At 32.9% G+C, this 17250-nt stretch overlaps 2 protein-coding genes across 2 annotated transcripts in view; both read right to left on the bottom strand.

Annotated features, from left to right (window-relative positions):
- LOC127715066 (zonadhesin-like) overlaps nucleotides 1-17250 on the bottom strand; it is a 131544-nt gene that overhangs the window by 15095 nt on the left and 99199 nt on the right. The window contains exons 33-40 of the mRNA XM_052221082.1: nucleotides 16736-16837; nucleotides 15273-15380; nucleotides 13948-14049; nucleotides 13188-13295; nucleotides 10730-10831; nucleotides 9713-9820; nucleotides 3108-3209; nucleotides 1263-1370 (exon numbers count right to left, since the gene is read on the bottom strand). Of these exons, the coding sequence (XP_052077042.1) occupies nucleotides 1263-1370; nucleotides 3108-3209; nucleotides 9713-9820; nucleotides 10730-10831; nucleotides 13188-13295; nucleotides 13948-14049; nucleotides 15273-15380; nucleotides 16736-16837 (840 nt within the window). The remainder of the gene's footprint in view (nucleotides 1-1262; nucleotides 1371-3107; nucleotides 3210-9712; nucleotides 9821-10729; nucleotides 10832-13187; nucleotides 13296-13947; nucleotides 14050-15272; nucleotides 15381-16735; nucleotides 16838-17250) is intronic.
- Nucleotides 6506-8562, bottom strand: LOC127715118 (uncharacterized). Its single transcript, XM_052221161.1, has 2 exons — nucleotides 8269-8562; nucleotides 6506-7686 (listed from the first exon to the last, which is right to left on the bottom strand). Exons 1-2 carry the CDS (start codon nucleotides 8351-8353, stop codon nucleotides 7172-7174), a joined length of 600 nt encoding a protein of 199 aa, XP_052077121.1. The 5' UTR covers nucleotides 8354-8562; the 3' UTR covers nucleotides 6506-7171.

The raw sequence follows: 17250 nt of genomic DNA, 5'->3' as shown, positions 1-17250 counted from the left end.
TCCAAGTATAAAGCCTTTTTTTGCCTATTTCCTGCTTATTACACTTCATATGTATATTCACAACTATTAAAACTTCATATGTATGTAACACTCAGAGACGTGTCCATTCCCCAAACTTGTCATGTTCCCCAAAAGTGTCCATATGATGTTACTAAACTCCCTGACATGTCTAGTTGATGAAGGACGTCAAATTGTGTCCTTTCCATAAACGCCCAATCATGTCCATATTTCAAATTTCAATTGATGACTTTGGATGTCCCTTTGGTACCTTTCACCTCTCTTTTAGCAGCAAAAGTGTTCAGATATTATGGCATCTTAAAGTAGACACATTTAGGTGAATAACGATTGTCAGACACTTTTGGGGGAGGAAAACAACTGACATGTTTGGGCGAAATAGACACGTTTGGGGGGATGGACACGTTTGAGAGTGTTACATGTATACTTCAATCTATTTAAATCACTTTCTATAAACACTCCCTAATATAAGAATACCCTATCATTAACACATACATTCTATTCTCCACACAAATAACACTACCTAATACTACGTCAACTCACTACCATTAACATTTCCTAACACTAGTAAGTCCTATGTCTATTCCCTACCATTTTCAACTTCCTTCAATTCTCATCATTAACACTAGCTATGAGAATGTCAACTCAATATCATTAACACATTCACATTTCTGTAAAACATTCTTTACATTCTCATTACTACATTCTAACCCAGTATTCTGCTTATGGCACATTTTTGCATATTTGAACCCTTTATTTTGTGTTGTCACATTAATATATCCTCTGACAAAAGCATGTGTATTTATAAATCTACTTTTTCTGTTCTAGGGACTAATCATCTATATACAAGTGCTCCAGCTATAAAATGACTTTATTTAAAGGGTGTAACCAATGAATACAACATTGCCAAGAAAAGAAGAATGACATTTTCCTGCTGTGGTCCATCAAATTTTGAAGATGTGAGGACACCTGACAACTTCCAGACAATGCTAATTGATACCCAATAACTTTGCTGTCCGGTGAGAATCCGAGAAAAACTTAACAAAGGTTCCAGGTATAAGTGGAAGAAGGAGATTTCGAGGTGTAAAACCTAGCTATTATTATTTTAACTTTTTAACAATTTGTGATTTTGGTCTTCAATCCAATAATTTCACAGATAAAAAAAATTCTCTTGCTGATTATATATCTTCTTTTAGTCATGATAAACTTTCTTGTACTGTCATCATTTTATTTGCATCTAAACTTACCATCACATTTCCTGTATCCATTTCCTGTGTATCCTGTTTTACACTGACATTGATATTTTACACATTCTGTGTGTTCAGCACATGTCTTGTTTCCACAGAACTCCTTCACTGCAAAAAAATATTGCAAATTTTGTCTATCCCTCATATTTTAAAATCTTAACACAACTTCCATTTTATTCAAATCCCCAATTGACGACAGGTAACTTTTAACAACAGCAGGGGCGTAGCTACCTTCTTAATGAAGTGGAATCACAAACTATAGGGCGAGGGGTCTGGGGAACGCCTAATGCCCCCAGTAGGTCCAGGGCAAAGCCCTGGTAGGGAACCAGGGGGTCGAAGCCCCCGGAAGCCCCGCATATATAGCGTTTCAAAACAATCACAACCGAAATAAAACTTGGATTTTTTGTTGTGGTTTTTCGGTCAACTATTTGTTTATCTTCGAGTCGAATGAAGACTAAACATTGTCACTAGCGTTTTTTGTACGTGAAAGCTTTTAAAATCACGGAGATTTGTTCCATATGCTAGTATTTGTACTGAGCAAAGTAGATTTAAAAAAACAAACAATAAACATAAACACAATACTATATGTGGAGTTTCTGTTAGCATAAACATCATGGATACCAAATACTTGGTGGACACATTCTCATATATTTTGCTTAACACATGTATTTAGATGTTTAAACATTTTGTGGGTAAACTCTACAAGAGAGAGATGGGAATTTCGAATTTTACATAGTTAGGAATATTCGAAGTTGAAATTAATGAACGTTTTCAGAGTAAGTGGTACTTTGATCACGATCGTTTTCATGATCTGCGTTTTTAATTAGCCAGCTAATTAACAAATGCATATGCATTCGACCAGTTGTATGGCAATATCTAGATGATAACAGTGAAGATACGTGTAATAAAAGTTTGGTGTATCTTTCGAACAAGAATCAGCAGTTTAGTGTCCTACTCGCACAGACAGTTCTTTTTAAAATTGAATGACATAATAGTCCAGTAAAACGAGTTAGAATTAACAATTTATTTAAATGGTTTTACAATCAACCATTCGTATAGCCGGCCCATATAGAAACGACTTATGCAACTATATAGCTGGTATTTTCTAAACAATGCCCGTAATTTAAAAAGTTCCTCTAAGTTTACACCAGTTGTATGTATTTATCGTACACATACATGTCTTACAGGATTAAAAATTCCGCTGCATGTGTATTCCTCTTGCTTTTATTCTTTGTGTAGTTTTTAAAATGCATACACAGAAAGACCAATTCCTATATGTTAACTTTGTCCCTCACTCTCTCTCTCTCTCTCTCTCTTTTTTTTTTTCCCTCACTCTCTCTCTCTCTCTCTCCACGTGGATGCACGTGCTGCCGTGCCTCCGGGTAGCTACGCCCCTGGACAGTATTGATATTCCTAGTTTAATGTGTAACAAACAACAACAAAATTTAAAAAATGGCAGTTTGAAAAATGTTTAAAAAATAAAATGAAATTCTGTGAGTCTTCATGAATGATTTGGTACATAAACGTCATGGAAAAATCATGTCTTACTAATGAAAATTCATAAACTAAGAGTTATTACTTCTTATCAAATTTGGATAATATCTCATTAAAACAGTGTTTTTTGGATAGGTGTTGTTTTATCTATATTGTATTTATAGAACATTTATAGATTCCAGCAATTTTTGAAAAAAAACTCAATTTTAACCGCACATTTTTGACATAACCACTATGCATAAAAATCATTGATTTGTTGAGACAAACTTGACTCATCATACAACATAGAAAATTCTGACAGAAGGACAGACATATTGACAACTATAGGAAGACGTAAAATATCTAACTTACATTCACATAATACATAAGCATTTCCATGGTAACCTGGCTGACATGTACAACATCCATCTATACACAATCCATATTTAGCACAGATTTTACCACTGCAAAGGGCTAAAAATGAAATCAATCATATAAAAACATATTGTACAAAATGTTTTAATGAAGGAATAGTAAAACTAAAAAATATCTCCATATAATGAATTTGTGTCTAGAGAAGGTTGATAAATTTGAAGTATTCAATTCACTAACAATATTTTTTTGTAATCATGAGTATGGTTGCAATGTTGCCTTATTTACATTAAAATAGAAACTGCAAACCAATAGTAATCAAAGCGCCAAAGCGCTGTAAAGGCAGTTAATTACAGGTTGTGTGTATTTTAAGTCCAGTTATATCATTATCTTGCATAGTACATTGTACTTATCAGAGGTGGCTTTCAGTATTTAAGATTTAGAGTTCTCTAATGATATTGAACAAGTTTTATGAATGTCATATTCTGAGCACTATATGAAGGTGATTGTTCTCACTTGTTTATGAACTAGTGCATTATGTCCAGTTTGTACCTATGTTTATAGTCAAATACTGTTTAAAATAGTTTGGCATTTTCTTTTTAGTAATAAGTAAATGTAATCAACTGTATTTTATTCAACTTTGCAAATGTGGTTTGTTACTGGTAAGTACAATGTATGGATGATAGTTGTTTCATTGGCAATCATAACACATCTCCTTATTTATATAATGATCTATATTCAACGACCTGAGGTACAAAAAAAAATGTATGTAACTAAACTATGATGGGAAACCTTTGACTTCTTTCTTTTATATAAACTTTTGATTTGGTACCATAGAACTATGTAGAATAAATGTACATTGCAACATGTCAACTCTTTCAATGACAATACTTTTTTTAGAAACTATAACTCCAAGCAAAATTATATTTCCAAGTATAAAGTAATTTATGAATGAAACAAGAGTGCACATGCTGAAATGTCTCGCCTTCTTTACTAATCATTGATATTATGTTGATAGTCCTAAATATAAAGCTTTATTACAACTGTCACATAAACTTAACATTAACCAAGTAAACTAAACATTGACCAACGAACCAAGAAAATGAGGTCAAGGTCAGATGAACCATGCTAGGCAGGCATGTACAGCTAACAATTCTTCCATACAACAAATATAGTTGACCTATTGCTTATAGTTTAAGAAAAACAGACCAAAACACAAAAACTTAAAACTGAGCAATGAACCTTGAAAATGAGGTCAAGGTAAAAAAAAACCTGCGTGACTGACAAATAGATCATAAAATATTTCCATACACCAAATATAGTTGAACTATTGCATATAGTATTAGAAAAAAAGACTGGAACTCAAAAACTTAACTTTGACCACTGAACCATGAAAATGAGGTCAAGGTCAGATGACACCTGCCAGCTAGACATGTACACCTTACAATCATTCCATACACCAAATATAGTAGACCTATTGCATACAGTAAAAGAAAAACAGACCAAAACACAAAAACTTAACTATAACCACTGAACCATGAAAATGAGGTCAAGGTCAGATAACACCTGCCAGTTGGACAGTCCTTCTATACACCGAATATAATAGACCTATTGCTTATAGTATCTGAGATATGGACTTGACCACCAAAACTTAAACTTGTTCACTGATCCATGAAATGAGGTCGAGGTCAAGTGAAAACTGTCTGACAGGCATGAGGACCTTGCAAGGTACGCACATACCAAATATAGGTATCCTATTACTTATAATAAGAGAGAATTTAACATTACAAAATATCTTAACTTTTTTTTCAAGTAGTAACTGAACCATGAAAATGAGGTCAAGGACATTTGACATGTGACTGACGGAAACTTCGTAACATGAGGCATCCATATACAAAGTATGAAGCATCCAGACCTTCCACCTTCTAAAATATAAAGCTTTTAAGAAGTTAGCTAACGCCGTCGGATCACTATCCCTATGTAGAGCTAGGCTCGACAAAAAGGAGTTCTTAATTAAGAAATAAACTGATTCGCTGAGCGCAGCTGGATACACCCGAATAGGTCCAACCCTGAACAGTTGGGGCAAAAATGGACACAATATTCAAGCTTGATACAGGTCTGAATTTGGATTGTAATTAAATATTTGACATATTATAGTTTCTGAATAAATGTAGTCAAAGAACTTGAAATCGGTTATATGAATTGAATTTATATTCAATTAAAGATTTCTTGCTGTTGTGCAATACACTGTGCTGTTGCGCAATACTTAATAAATCTGTTGCCAGACTATAAACAAATAAAGTTTAATTTCTTCTCAATGTCATATTTGAAATTTATGAAAATCAATAAGGAGATTACATCAATAGCTATAAATAATTCACCAAAGTTTCATGCGAACTGCTTAAAGCATTTTTGAGTTGTTGTCCAAAAACTGGAAAATCCCCCCTTTTTTAATGAATAAAACCCCATAACTCAGAAATGTAAAATCTAAAATTTATAAAATTCTAAAGGGAACTTACGGATTGATAATTTAGTCTTAGATGCAAGATTTTTTTATCAGTTGTTAGTGGCTTTGAACTAGCTGTCAGTAAATGCGAGTACTCTCAGATCTGTACTTAAGTGTCTTTTTGTTGTTTGGATGTACAACTACCCGGCCACGTCCACTTGTATTTGGATGTACAACTACCCGGCCACGTCCACTTGTATTTGTATTTATCCATCTGATGAGTTAAGCCTCTTTCAACTGATTTTTATAGTTCGTTCTTATATTGTACTGTTACACCACTGTCCCATGTTAGGGGGTGGGTTGGGATCCCGCTAACATGTTTAACCCTGCCACATTCTGTATGTACATGTATGTGCCTGTCCCAAGTCAGGAGCCTGTAATTCAGTGGTTGTCGTTTGTTATGTGTTGCATATTTGTTATTCGTTCATTTTTTGTACATAAATTAGGTCGTTAGTTTTCTTGTTTGAATTGTTTTACATGGTCATTTCGGGGCCTTTTATAGCTCACTGTGCGGTATGTGCTTTGCTCATTGTTGAAGGCCTTACTGTGACCTATAGTTGTTAATTTCTGTGTCATTTGGTCTCTTGTGGAGAGTTGTCTCATTGGCAATCATACCACATCTTCTTTTTTATATTTACATCAACAGATATAAACAATTCACCAAAGTCAAACTTAGTTGTAAGATCTCTGAAATTTTTTACACAGTACAAGTTTTTCTAATTGTTGGAGATTGTACGGTGACAGTAACACCTGTAACTGCTTAACCCATTTCTTATGCACTTTGGTTCGATAAACTCACTGAATATCATACCACATTATTTTTATATGCATTACAATTTATATGTGCATGTAATTGTAAATAATATTTATATATATATATATCAGAACAAACTTCATTGCGTCACTTTTATTTATGCATCCTTTGGCACAATACAAGTTCTAAAATTACACAACATAAAACAACTAAATGTTATTTCAGATGAAAGTTTTGTTTCAGTTTCATTCATAGGATTTATTAGAATTTTGTATGTTTTGCCAAGTCCAATAATTAGCTCTATGTGCACGTGTTAATTGGAGACTTTTCTATCCCGTATAAGAGTTTTGGAACTAATTCTGTTTCTTTTTTTGAAAAAAGTGAGCAAACAAATCTTGCACATTTAAACCTTTGTCTGCCATCACACTGTCACCTGGATCACATAATTGAACTATTCTACATCTTTCAACTTTTTCACAGTCACTGGTACAACCAACATATGCATTAGAGACATAGTTGACTAAACCACCAGGTGTCGAACATACAAGTATTTTCAGTGTTTCTGTTTTTTATGATGAAAAGGTTGCCTGAGCTCTAGGAGCTTTAGGTTTTATCACGGGATATTCTGTGCTGTCAATAATAATCCAAGTTGTAGGAAACTTTAATTTGAAGTTGGATGGCGAAAAATACCTGACTAAACCACTAAATGGCCAAGTGTTAGCCTCACGCCACTGTTTAGACATAAAAACAATCCATGTTTACACAATATTCTTAACACTAGTTTCAATCTAGAATCTAGACAGTTCAAAGTTGGTTGTATAATGCCTCAATTTCATCAAAGTCATAAAAAAACTGATTTTCAAATGACACCCTATCAATTTGAAAATATATGTATCTCAAACAATGTGCTGCTGGACCAAGTGTGGTCAAAACAAATAAAAATTTAGTATACAACTCTAAACCGGTATAAAAATGCATGGCTGTGTCACGTGTCTTCATTTCAAAATTCTCTGCTGAAAATATAGGCATTGATGGTGTTTGCGTAATTCCATCTGTGAAGCTCAACATTAGCTCGGCAGTTGGTGGTGGACAGTCATAAATCCTGTCTGCAGTATGAATGACTTCTTCAGGAAAACCAACTTTACAATCAAAACTTTCCTCTAGATTTCTACTACAATATTCATCAAGTTTAGTTCTTTTGTTTTCACAGGAAACTGCCCTGATTTTTCTTTTTGCGGACGATTCAGTCTCTTGCTTAGTCCAGAAAAATAGGCTGGAAATGGCAGTAGACTTAAGTCTCTGTATGGTGGGTTTGCGCCCTGAAAAAGGTTATAAAAGATTAGTTTTTTGATAATTAAATGAACTTCCATTAGCAATGCATACTTTGTACTATCTGGCAAAATATTAACTAGATTTATTCATTATAATCTGGATAAAACTATGTTAGCCTGATTCAATGTACATCAAAATGAATGTTATGTAAATCCAAAGGACAAACAATGAGAGACGTATGCAACAAATATACATTGTTTGTACCTAAATAACTATAATATAGATGAGAGCATGTCATTGTTTTGTTCCTGTTAACATTGTCATTGATATTTTTCAAGAAAGTCTATGAGGCATAGCTTCTGCATTCCTGTCATTACTACATTAGCATAATTACTGCTAAAATAATTCTCAGTATGATATACCTCTTGTAAGAAATCATTATAATTGTAGCAAGCACCATAAAATCTCAAACAGATCACATTGAATCGTAATCCAAAAAATTATGACGTCTTGAATTAACCACCCCCTTTTATTCTAAAACGATAATTGCGGTTGTAAACAGACTTTGGTTTATTCACATGGCGATTACATATATAACTATATATTTTAAAAAGAAAATAGAGTTTTACCATGAATAGTTTCCTGCACATAGTCTTTTTCAGTAAAATGTGCCTTGCAAACAACAGCTGATTGAGATGGACTCCACGATTTCATCGTGTTCTCGTCCAATCTGCGTATGGGCCATGGCGTTGATCCAACTTTTCCTTCTTTTTAAGTCATTTGGAAATGCATGCCCTCCTCTTAAATGACATCCAGGTACACAACAACAAGAACTTGGCATCTTTAATTAAAAATGCAACTGTAATAGTTGCACAGTGCAGAAACCGGAAGTTGAAGAACAGGATCGGCTACCACGGCGCCACTTATTCAGGAACGATAATTTGCTACTTTATATAACTGCGAAATAACAATAACGTTAGACAGGTTTCGCGTGCATAAACAGAAATGCGCTTTAAATTGGATAATATAATTTATGTTCAGTCAACCTTTAATTATAATATCAACGACTGAAATGATTTATAAACATCTAGATTGCAGATAACACTCGAAATTAAACCGACCTCTTTCCACACGGAATTCAAATAATTCTAGTTTGTCAATCGGTTGACTGCTTATAATGTAAAATACAAATATATCAAAAGTTTTTAAAACTAACAAAACACAATGATCGTTTCTCTATTTCCCAATGTAAATGAAATGAAACAAAAAACATTTTATATCACAATAAGAAGAGGAGAGAATCAACATTTTCCGGATCTACTTGGAGCCTAATGACCCCCCACGTAGATAAGTTGGATATCGCGGAAAGAAAGATTAACACGGCAACAAGAAAGGCATTAAAGCACTGCCTTTAAAAATTCTTTTGCAATGGTTTATATTTATGATGTATTCCTACTTTAGTAATTCATGACCTTGACCTTAAACATGACCTTGAAAGTATAATAAACATGACCAAGCAAAGAACAATCAACAAATATAAGTTATGATCCATTGTGACCTATAATCAATTTCTAAGAATACTTTACGAGGATGAGAATATTCTTAAATGTTTTATACCATGTTTGTTAACATAATGCTATTTTATTTCTTTTTCTCAATATGAGTAGTGATGGGCAGAAGGTCCTTTTATGGGACGTCCGGATTGGGTCTTTTTTTTTTGTCTGCAATTCAGAATTTACACTTATTGGAATCAGGAATAAATAATTAATTTTTCAGGCATTTAGGATTCACAGTTCCCAGCTATAAAGATATCACAGCAATATAGTATCTAAAACTACTGTCAATTTATTTCATTTGGTTGGTATCAATTTTCCTGGATGGAGAAAACACTGCTATTACAGGGTCACTTAATTTTGAGGTTTCATCATTTGGTCCTAACAAATCATCTAAAAAATTGTATGTCATAGGGAATTTAAACATGGATTCCTCAAACCTACAAAATCCATTTCTCTCTAATAGACTATTTTAAAATTAAAAACAAAAAGCATAAATTAATTGAAAAGATAAACATACGTTCACAGTAAGTATATCCGTTGCCATGGTAATGTTCTTTACACTGGCATTTAAAGTCTATACAATCAGCATTGGCAGCACATGTCTTACCATCACAGAATCTATCATCTGAAAATCAGCAGAAATTTTGGTATTAAAAAAATAACAAATAACAAGAATGCAAGCATTGTTTTGCTAAGAATACCTGCACTTGTATTTCAAAGTATCAGAAATAAGGAAGTAGATGTCTGGACCTGTGTCTCTGTATGTAAATCATTGTGGTTGAGTGTATACTGGAGCATAAATGATGAGTGATCATTCCCTGTCATTGAAGGCAAGAAAACTTCGACATAAATTTTCCTTGTACAATGAGTGTTGTAAAATTTTAACTTTCCACAAACAGAATCTGGCTGCACAGAAGATGCAAAAATTACTTACACGCTACAACTCATCATTATCCAGCTGCAGACCAAATATAAAAGAAATCGCTTCCACACAAGAAAACTTTGACGAAAATTTTCGTTGTTCAACAAGTGTTGTAAAATTTCAAACTATCAGCAAAGAGGAAGCAGATGCACGGCAGATGTTGAAATTGCTTTCATGCTACAACTCATCATTATTAAGCTACAGACCAAATATAAAATCATTCTCTTCAAAACAAGCCAAGGAAACTTTTAAATCTTTTTTAACTACGAGTGTTGTAAAAGATTTCTACCCAAGGTCATTCGAACGGACAGAGTCAATCAGTTACTAGAGGTTGGTACAAGTGGAATTCATTCCCAAAGAAACGTTTCAAATCAATTTTTTACAGAACTTCTGTAGCCTGTTGTCCTCATAGATTGATACAGAAAGATGGAAATAACATATATGGTAATTTTGGTTTTATTTTAATTTTACTATAACCATTTACAGGAAGGTTTTCTTGTGGACTTATCATAAATCAGTAGCGTTCTTGCGAAAAAACTGCAAAATATGAAAATTTCTCAGTTTGAAGGGAAGGTAATTTTTTGCCACTAGAATTTCCACTGGTATACAAACCTTCACATCTATCTATTCCGTCACCATGGAAACCAGTATTACATGTACAATGACCTCTGTGGCAGAATGCTTTGTCATCACATTTCTTGCCATTACACAATTCTGTTGGAATATAAAAAAAAATGTATTCTCTAATTAAAATAACCACAGTATAATTAATCAAAGGTGTTAACTAACATATATATGTATTTTCATATGTAATGTCATAGTTTCTTTGAATATCAGATGAATTTATATTTGTTAGGACAAAAGCAAGAATACAATGCATTTCAACTGTTTCATACTAAAATAAAAAAATAAATCCCCCCCAAGATGTTTAATCTTTGCAGTTTTTATTTTTCTTACAGCAGTCTAGGAATGTTTCTAGTTTCATTGATTAAAAAACATTTTAATGTGAAATGTAACATAGAATTTCCACCATAGGTATATAATATATTCCTGCCAAGGCTCAAGAAACGGTCATATTTTCCAGACATGGCCTAAACTGAAAGTTCATTAACCGAAATGGTAGATTTGGATTTAGGTTAAAACATATTTACATAGAAATAATTTCGGTCATTTCATAGAGATCTAGTTTCTTAATCGCCATTTTGCTCAAATTTTTGTTTTGAAATGCTTTTCTGGTAATAAACTTGCAATTCCAGTATAGTATGAGAATCCTGAGGGCATCCTAATTATCATATTGATGCCACCAGGAGATGATCACTAATGATCACTAAACACTTTTTACCTCTTCACACCTGACAGTATTGATCAAGCTCAGAACTAGTATTTTAAAGAAATTCTATTCCATGACAATTTACTTCATTACTTAATAACGTTTCAGCAAAGACAATCGCCAATTCTGATTTAAAAATTAAAACTTTTAATAAATTACAGAGAAAATTTTTTTTTTCAAGAGTCAAAAGTGTGCTTTATTTACTATGTAATAAGCATGTCTGAAATTGTCTTCACCAGATTAGGCAAGGGTTTTTTAATTTGTTGGTTTACGGATCCGCCGACCCTATTTTTCTGATTTGCAGAATCAAAATAAAATTAACATTTCATGCTTTTTTATTCCTGCCTACCCTAACAACTACATTATCCCTGAAATCTTAATAAAAATATCTGCTTAGCAGCATTTTTATGAAATTAAATGCATTAAACATTAACAGAAATGATTACACATTGTGTTGTAAAAAATAAAATCTAAAAATAATCTGTTGGTTTACGTAAACAATCACAACTGACCTTGAAATGTTGGTTGCGCAAATAATTTATCAATTTATTGAAAAAAAAATCATCCATTTGGATATCAAAAACGGGAATGCATGACAAATGATGGAACCGATATCCTCGTCTTTCCAGTGGCAGAGTCTACTTGCTTTTTGATAAAGATGGTAAAATCTTATTTTTCGTGCCATATGTTTGCAATTTTTATTTCATGTGTTTTCATACTTGAAGCTCATTATTCACCATGTTACCTGAAAGTTGATAAAAAGCAACGTGGAGTTGTTTTTTCTTGTTTGTGAAATGACGATTTAATTTCATGTTTGTCCATGGACATACCCCCTTTTTCAAAATTATATGACAATGGCAGGCATTGTATGTTAATAATAGCTGAGCAATAATATTTGGAACTAAAATTTAAGAAATGATGACAAAAAAGCATACCAAAATTGTTAGAACGCTGAAATATATATTTATGTCTTGTAAAATATTTTTTTTCTTTTTTTTTTCCGACTGACCGACCCGACTTTTTCAAGTGAAAAATCCATAACGACAAATTAAAAAACCCTGGTCTTAAGACACTTAATCATAAAATGCAAATTGATTCCATGCCAAATTAAACAAGTGAAAATTTTATCAAACACTTTTACAGGTAATAAAATTAAAAATATGATGATTTCAAGCAATTTGATAAACAAAATGAATCCCCTAAATGAATCCAGAATCACTGGTAAATTACTATTAGCTTGAAACTTCCGACCTTTCTTTTGTCTTTAAAATTGAAAGTGGTGTAGGGTTGGGGATTCCTGAGAAATTTACAGTTTTCAGTCATTAAAATCATTTCAATTTTAAACATGCATTCTGTGAATCATTCTTGAAAGTTTTGAGATTGACAAAAGGATAAACAAATGAATACACAAACCTACACAGAGCTATATCCCCTGCAATTGGCCTCCAGTAGGGTACATCCTTAGGTCACAAGGTGACATTAACAATTGTCACAGGTCACTTTTATGCAAACTATATAGTTCTAAACTTATCTGATTTTGAGTTTAGAACATATGTAAAGGTCATATGTCCTTTCAAATGAGTTTGCAAGGTTGCTGGCCAAACCCCCCCCCCCCCCCCCCCCCACCGACCCAAAGGTTGCAGGTTGGTTTTGACCATGTTGGGGCCACTCCCATGTTAAGTGTTAATTAAAAACAAATCCAGCACATTAAATACTTGATACTTAAATACTTGATATTACCATCACATCTGTGAAATCCATCTCCAGTGTAGCCATTCATACAGACACATGTAAAGTTATCACATCGAGCATTTAGGGCACAAATTTTCCCTCCACATATACCATCAGCTATAATAAATAACAATAATGTAGAGTTATCACATCGAGTATTATGGGCACAAATTTTCCCACAACATATACCATCAGCTATAATAAAGAACAATAAGTATAATGTTATCACATCCTCAAAAACTAACTGAAGCAGAAAACGTAATATTGAAAATTGCTTATTAATTCAGTCACTGGACGATGATTTAGGGGGCAGGGCCTTGAAATAGTCATCAAACTGATATGTACTGATAGTAATGCAACTTTATAGAAAATATTATTGAGCTATCACAAGTAGTTCCTAGAAAACTTAACAATTGTTGCCTCCGCCGCCGTAGGAAAAGCAACACGTGTCACCTTGTGCAACTTTTGTCGCAGGCGAGACAAAAACTGTTCAAAACATATTTTTTCACTGATGACGTTGAAAAATTAAAGCTATATTTGCACTTTTGCAGTATCATAGAATACATTACACTTTGTGGGAAAGATATGCAATATGTATATACTTAAATCTATCATGTGTATATTCAAATAGGTAGCTAATATTTATATAGGTTTATATACCAGGACAGACAGATCTTGACAATTTTACTATAACTACTTTCAAATATAAAAGTTTAAATTTCAAAATAACAAATAAACTTTTAACATACCATGCTATCAAAATACTGACCTTCACATTTATATGTACCATCTCCATGGTAACCAGTAACACATTCACAACGATTCCTAACACATGTTGAATGTTCTACACATTGATGATTTCCACAGAGAGCTGAAATTTGCAAAGTTAATTACCAATTGAACAAGAAAATTTATAACAATATATAGTTAAAACCCTTGGGGGAAAAAATCAGATGTAATTCTAGTGTCTCTGTTTGTTATAGCGATCCTCCTCAGCTTAAAAAATACACTTTCTGAATATCAATATGATTATTCTCATTATATACCCTAAATCTTGCAAAAAATAGATACTATATAATAAACAAATTTAACACAATCCTTCTCAGCTTAAAAACTACACTTTCCGAGTTTCAAAATGTTTATTCTCATAATATACCCTAAAATTTGCAAAGAAGGAATAATATATTATAAAAAATTTAAAGTTTATTTACATTAGCTTTAAGTGTATTTAATTCATACAGATTTTAAACACTCTCACGATGAATGTTGTTTACTCTATGAAAAGTTCACTATGATTTCCACGAAGTAACCTTTATCTATTATTCACCAAATATTTAGAAAGCCAAATAGATAAGAGGGGGAAAAAAACCAACAGGCTTCATAGAACAGCCCAAATCATCAAAGCTTAACTGGGGCCTCATTGGCCATGTGGTCTTAGTAGTTCATCTACTGAATAACTAGCTTGTTACCACTGAGGTTGTGAGTTCAAACCCTGCATTTGGCACCACAATCTTAATTGACGAGTACTTCCAGTTTCCCTGCTGAAGGTTGGTGGTAAATGGATTTCTCACATTAAACTAGTCTTACCGGTAAACATATAATGTCACAATAAGCTAGTCTTACCTATAATGTTATGATGTCACAATAAGCTAGTCTTACCTATAATGTTATGATGTCACATTAAGCTAGTCTTACCTATAATGTTATGATGTCACAATAAGCTAGTCTTACCTATAATGTTATGATGTCACAATAAGCTAGTCTTACCTATAATGTTATGATGTCACAATAAGCTAGTCTTACCTATAATGTTATGATGTCACAATAAGCTAGTCTAACCTATAATGTTATGATGTCACATTAAGCTAGTCTTACCTATAATGTTATGATGTCACAATAAGCTAGTCTTACCTATAATGTTATGATGTCACAATAAGCTAGTCTTACCTATAATGTTTATATGATGTCACAATAAGCTAGTCTTACCTATAATGTTATGATGTCACAATAAGCTAGTCTTACCTGTTATGTTATGATGTCACAATAAGCTAGACTTACCTATAAACATATAATGTCACAATAAGTTAGTCTTACCTACACAGTTATGATAACCATCTCCAGTATAGCCATATCTACAATGACATTTAAAATCCATACATTCTGCATTGAAATGACAAGTGTGTCCTCCACATTGAGTCAGGGCTAAAAGAGAAAAAAAACAGAAATAAATATTTTTAAGCATGAGTATCATTAATGGGCTTCCACCAATTGTAGAAATTCTTACCATTGATACTATTAAATGTTTTTTCTAAAGCTAAAACAGTTATAACATAACATGTCTCGCCTTTTTGTAATTTTGATAATGCAAATGTTGAAATTTGAATAGCAATACTTTAACATGTAAGTTATGCAAATATTCAAAGTCAATGAACCATGACTGAAGGTACATGGCTAAACAATCTCCATGGAAATGAGATGTACCAATGCTAATACAACTGCATACCAAATACCATTGACTTATCGCAAGTCATTCCCTTTAAACAAATCTAAACACAAACATTAACTTGTAAACTATGTAAAGGTTTCAAAGTCAATGAACCATGAAGAGGGGGTGGGGCTATATAATCTCAATGGAAACCAGACTTGCAAATGCCAATAAATTTGCATACCAAATATCATTGACTTAACATGAGCTGTTCATCTTAAACTGATCTAATCACAAACTAATACATGTAACTAATCAAAAAGTTCGAAGTCAATAGACCATGACTGAAGGGGAGGGGCCAACTATTCTCCATGGAAATGAGATGTGCTAATGCTGATACAACTGCATAACAAATTAACATTGGCCTTCCACTAATGGTGGAACTGACCTAATCACAAACCAATACATTTAAACTAAGCACAAGTTTCAAAGTCAATAGACCATGACTGAGGGGCGGAGCCAAATAATCTCCATGGAAATGAGATATGCCAATGCTTATACAACTGCATACCAAATATCATTGACCTACCACTAGTAGTTCCACATGAACTGACCTAATCACAAACTAATACATGTAAACTAAGCAAAAGTTTCAAAGTCAATAGACCATGACTGAGGGGCAGGGCCAAATAGTCTCCATGGAAATGAGATGTGCCAATGCTAATACAACTGGATACCAAATATCATTAACCTATCACTAGTGGTTCACCATAAACTAGACCTAATCACAAATTAATACATTGCTGACGCTAACACCACAGACGCCGCAAACAGCATACCTATGTCTTGTTTTTTAAGACAAGACAAAAACTAAAGAGTACTGATAAATATATTATACAATTTTTTAAAATATGATAATCCCATTAGTACTTAATATGCTATTCACAAAAGAATAAATATACCTTTAACAATTTATGGTAATAAATTAAACTACAAGTAATATTATTGTCACTTCATCATTTATAGCCAAACCCAAGCAAGAGCAATGAATCAAATGTTCATTCTGTACATATTTTGCTTATAATTTGTATGAACTGTGAGATCATCTCAATTAAGGAAAAAAATTACTTACGTTCACAAAGTATGAATCCATTTCCATGGTAACCACCGATACATTGACAAGTTTCATCGCGACAAACAGAAAATGGCATGCAAGGTTTGCCTCCACACAGTGCTGAAAAATATCAAAGGAGTTTAAAATTTAACATAGAGCATAGAAGAGCAAATCCAAGTACCGGTATGAGTTTTTCAAAGAATTTTTATTTTCAAGACTTATATACATTTTGTACTTGCTTTGAGAATCAATATTGTTCTGAACATAACAGAACTACAACTGTTTTTTTACATATATAATTAAAGAACCTTTGTGAGCACGCTCACATACCCCACTCCCCCACATTGTCAGTGGGCAAACAAAACCTCGCTAGATTCCTAAGTTCAAAAACTCATAACTCCTACAAAAGTCAACTTATATTTTTTTTCTTGTGGATATGCACATCAACATATTATGTCCTTATTATCTTCAAAGTTTCAGGAAATTCTGTTGTGCGGTTTCAGAGGAAATGCGATGACAAACTGTTGCAGTAG

Source organism: Mytilus californianus, unplaced genomic scaffold (genome assembly GCF_021869535.1).
Source record: "Mytilus californianus isolate M0D057914Y unplaced genomic scaffold, xbMytCali1.0.p SCAF_9, whole genome shotgun sequence".
NCBI lineage: Eukaryota > Metazoa > Mollusca > Bivalvia > Mytilida > Mytilidae > Mytilus > Mytilus californianus.
The sequence above is the reverse complement of the archived record's forward strand: the minus strand, read 5'-3'. Positions and strand labels throughout refer to the sequence as shown.